Source organism: Buceros rhinoceros, unplaced genomic scaffold (genome assembly GCF_000710305.1).
Source record: "Buceros rhinoceros silvestris isolate BGI_N320 unplaced genomic scaffold, ASM71030v1 scaffold36194, whole genome shotgun sequence".
In the NCBI taxonomy this organism is placed as follows: domain Eukaryota; kingdom Metazoa; phylum Chordata; class Aves; order Bucerotiformes; family Bucerotidae; genus Buceros; species Buceros rhinoceros.
In genome coordinates this window covers 415-2,837 of record NW_010407123.1, presented here as the reverse complement: position 1 = coordinate 2,837, position 2,423 = coordinate 415, and the positions used below count along the sequence as shown (strand labels likewise).

The 2,423-nt window shown below is 60.0% G+C and overlaps 2 protein-coding genes across 2 annotated transcripts in view; one reads left to right on the top strand and one right to left on the bottom strand.

The window, feature by feature from the left end:
* Window positions 1-59: 59 nt before the first annotated feature.
* LOC104491895 (proline-rich acidic protein 1-like) lies at window positions 60-843 on the top strand (the record flags this gene model as incomplete). The annotated part of the gene is made up of 2 exons (XM_010134379.1): window positions 60-115; window positions 582-843. Coding segments are annotated over 2 exons (318 nt in total), but the record flags the coding sequence as incomplete, so codon positions are not given.
* A 649-nt stretch (window positions 844-1,492) lies between these two features.
* ECHS1 (enoyl CoA hydratase, short chain, 1, mitochondrial) overlaps window positions 1,493-2,423 on the bottom strand; it is a gene marked incomplete at its 5' end in the record, with an annotated part of 1,341 nt that continues 410 nt past the window's right edge. The window contains 5 exon segments of the mRNA XM_010134378.1: window positions 1,493-1,558; window positions 1,646-1,713; window positions 1,802-1,921; window positions 2,006-2,110; window positions 2,218-2,317. Coding sequence (XP_010132680.1) covers window positions 1,493-1,558; window positions 1,646-1,713; window positions 1,802-1,921; window positions 2,006-2,110; window positions 2,218-2,317 — 459 coding nt within the window.

Below are 2,423 nucleotides of genomic sequence, written 5' to 3'. Positions count from 1 at the left end.
GCAGCCACAGGGAGACCCACGAGTGATCTGTCCGTCCTCCATCCCTCCTCTCTCTGCAGGCTCTGAGTGACACCAGGGAGAAGGTCCAGGTGGAACAGGATTTCACCGAGAAAATGTAAGAGGCAGCTGCACTCCCTGTGCCTCCAGGCACCTCATCTGGCTTGTCAAAGCCAACAAAGCAGCACCCCACAATGTAAAGCATCTCAGGAGGGAATACAGTTCCCTCGTGGCTTTGTGCCCCCCAAAGATTAAGGGGCTCCCAGCTTGATCTTCCCCCCAACTCATCCAAACTCTCCCAGCATCAACCCTGACTGGTTTCCCTCGCTGGTGGCAGTGGGGAGCATTGGTCTGCAGTGCCACTGTCTCAGACCCATCCAGCCTGTTCGTGGGCTAAGTGGCTAAATTAGCCCCTTTGTTCCCAGAGATCCTAACTGCAGCCTCCTGGTGGGGGGGCGGGGAAGAGGGGAGGACTCGCCAGGTTCCTGCACCCTGACGGGGTGGGATTCCCCTGGGGCAGAGGGATATTTAGTAATCCTGATGCACTGTGACCCTTCCTTGCCGATTTTACTTCCTTATTCCAGCACCCTGGGCACACGAGCCGTGGAGCCACCAGAGAGTGACATCTCTGAAGAGGTGGAACCAGGTGTAAAGGTCTTCTCCAGGAGTGACTGGGTTCAGTGGGGCCCTCACCAAGCCCAGGCGGGACCAGAAGAAGACCGTGACCAACTCCACCACCCCCAGGACAATGCCAGGGAGGCTGATGCCCACAGACCACCCCGGATGCTGTCCCTGGAAGTGCAGAGTGGCCCGGAGGACGACCATGACCATCTCCACCACAGCTGAATGGAGATGTGCTCAGACTGTGAAATGAGCAGGTGGGAGCTGCCCCTGGGGCTTCCCAAGGGGATTCATCCCTCTCTACCCAGCCTTGAGCCCCCCTAATAAACCCATTCACCCTTCCACGTCCTGGTGGGTTCCTCGCTGCTGCCAAAAACCTACTGCTAAGTGCAGGGCCCCCAAATCTGGGGGGTCTCCCTCCTAGGGCTCACCTGAGCAGAGCGAGGAGGGTGTCCCAGGATAGGGGACTCAGTCCACTACCACGGCCTCAGTTCAGCCTTGGTGGGGCTGAGGCTGAGCAAGCTCAGCACGATGGTGTGGCACCCAGAAAAGTGCCACAGCACGTCACCTCCCCAGGGAACACAGACCTATTGCCCCATAAGGCTGTTCTTGCCCAGCCCAGAGAGCAGCGTGATGGAGTGGGGGGGTCTCAGCTGAAGCCCAACGTGTCTCAGAGCAGGGGATTCCACAGCAAGGATGCCCCATCTCCCAGCTGCACCAGAAAAACCTTTTAATAGCGATGGCAAATGCAGTCCCTGCTGCTGGTCATCTCCCCAGGCAAGTATCGCTCCTCGGTGGGTCCTGGAGCCCTCTGCAGGGTGACGCAGGGGCCTGACGGCAGCAGGTGGCCGTGGGAGCCTGCACCACACCGGGCTTAGCTGTCAGTGAAGTTTGCCTTGCGCTTCTCCACGAACGCTGTCATCCCCTCTTTGCGGTCACCCTGTGAGGGAAGGAAAGGTGAGGCTGGGGGTGGGACTGCTGCAGGCCCCACTAACTCCCCCCACAACGTGGGCAATCTCTCACTCACGGTGGCAAAGGTGGCGTAAAAAAGACGCTTCTCCGTCCTGGTCCCTTCCGTCAGTGTTGTCTCAAAGGCTAAGAGCAAGGGAGAAGTTTGGGATATCCTGCTGCCTGGCCCCACAGCCCACCCACGGGGGTTTCTGGTTTGCCCCACAACCCCTACCAGCATTCACCGACTCCTTCGCCATGGCAGCCACGAGCTTGGAGTTGCTGGCGATCTTCTCAGCACAGGCTATGGCCGCGTCCAGCAGCTTCTCCACGGGGAAGACCTTGCTGACCAGACCTAGGGTGGAGAGCGGGAAGTGGTGGGATGGGGAACATCTCCCCACCGAACCTTCACGGTACAGGGGTCGGTCTGCACCCCTACCTGCCTCCTTCGCCTCCGCTGCCGAAATTCGGTCTCCAGTGAGGACCATCTCCATCGCCAGAGACTTCCCTACCGCCCTGGTCAACCTCTGCGTCCCTCCAGCACCTGAAGCCATTTGAGAAAGGGAAAGGTCCAGAGAGGGGACATTCGGGTGTCCCCGCCGTGGCTCTTGTTGCTGGGATGGGCCCCCTTTGGCAGGGCCCCCCGCTCACCTGGGATGGTCCCCAGCAGGATTTCCGGTTGCCCGAACTGCGCCTTCTCCCCAGCATAGATGATGTCGCACATCATGGCCAGCTCACAGCCACCACCCAGCTGGGACAGGGGGTGAAGAGGGGGTCAGTGGTGCTGGGACTGAGCTGCAGTGAGTGGGGAGAGCGGGGGGACTCACAGCGTAGCCATTGACAGCGGCGATGATGGG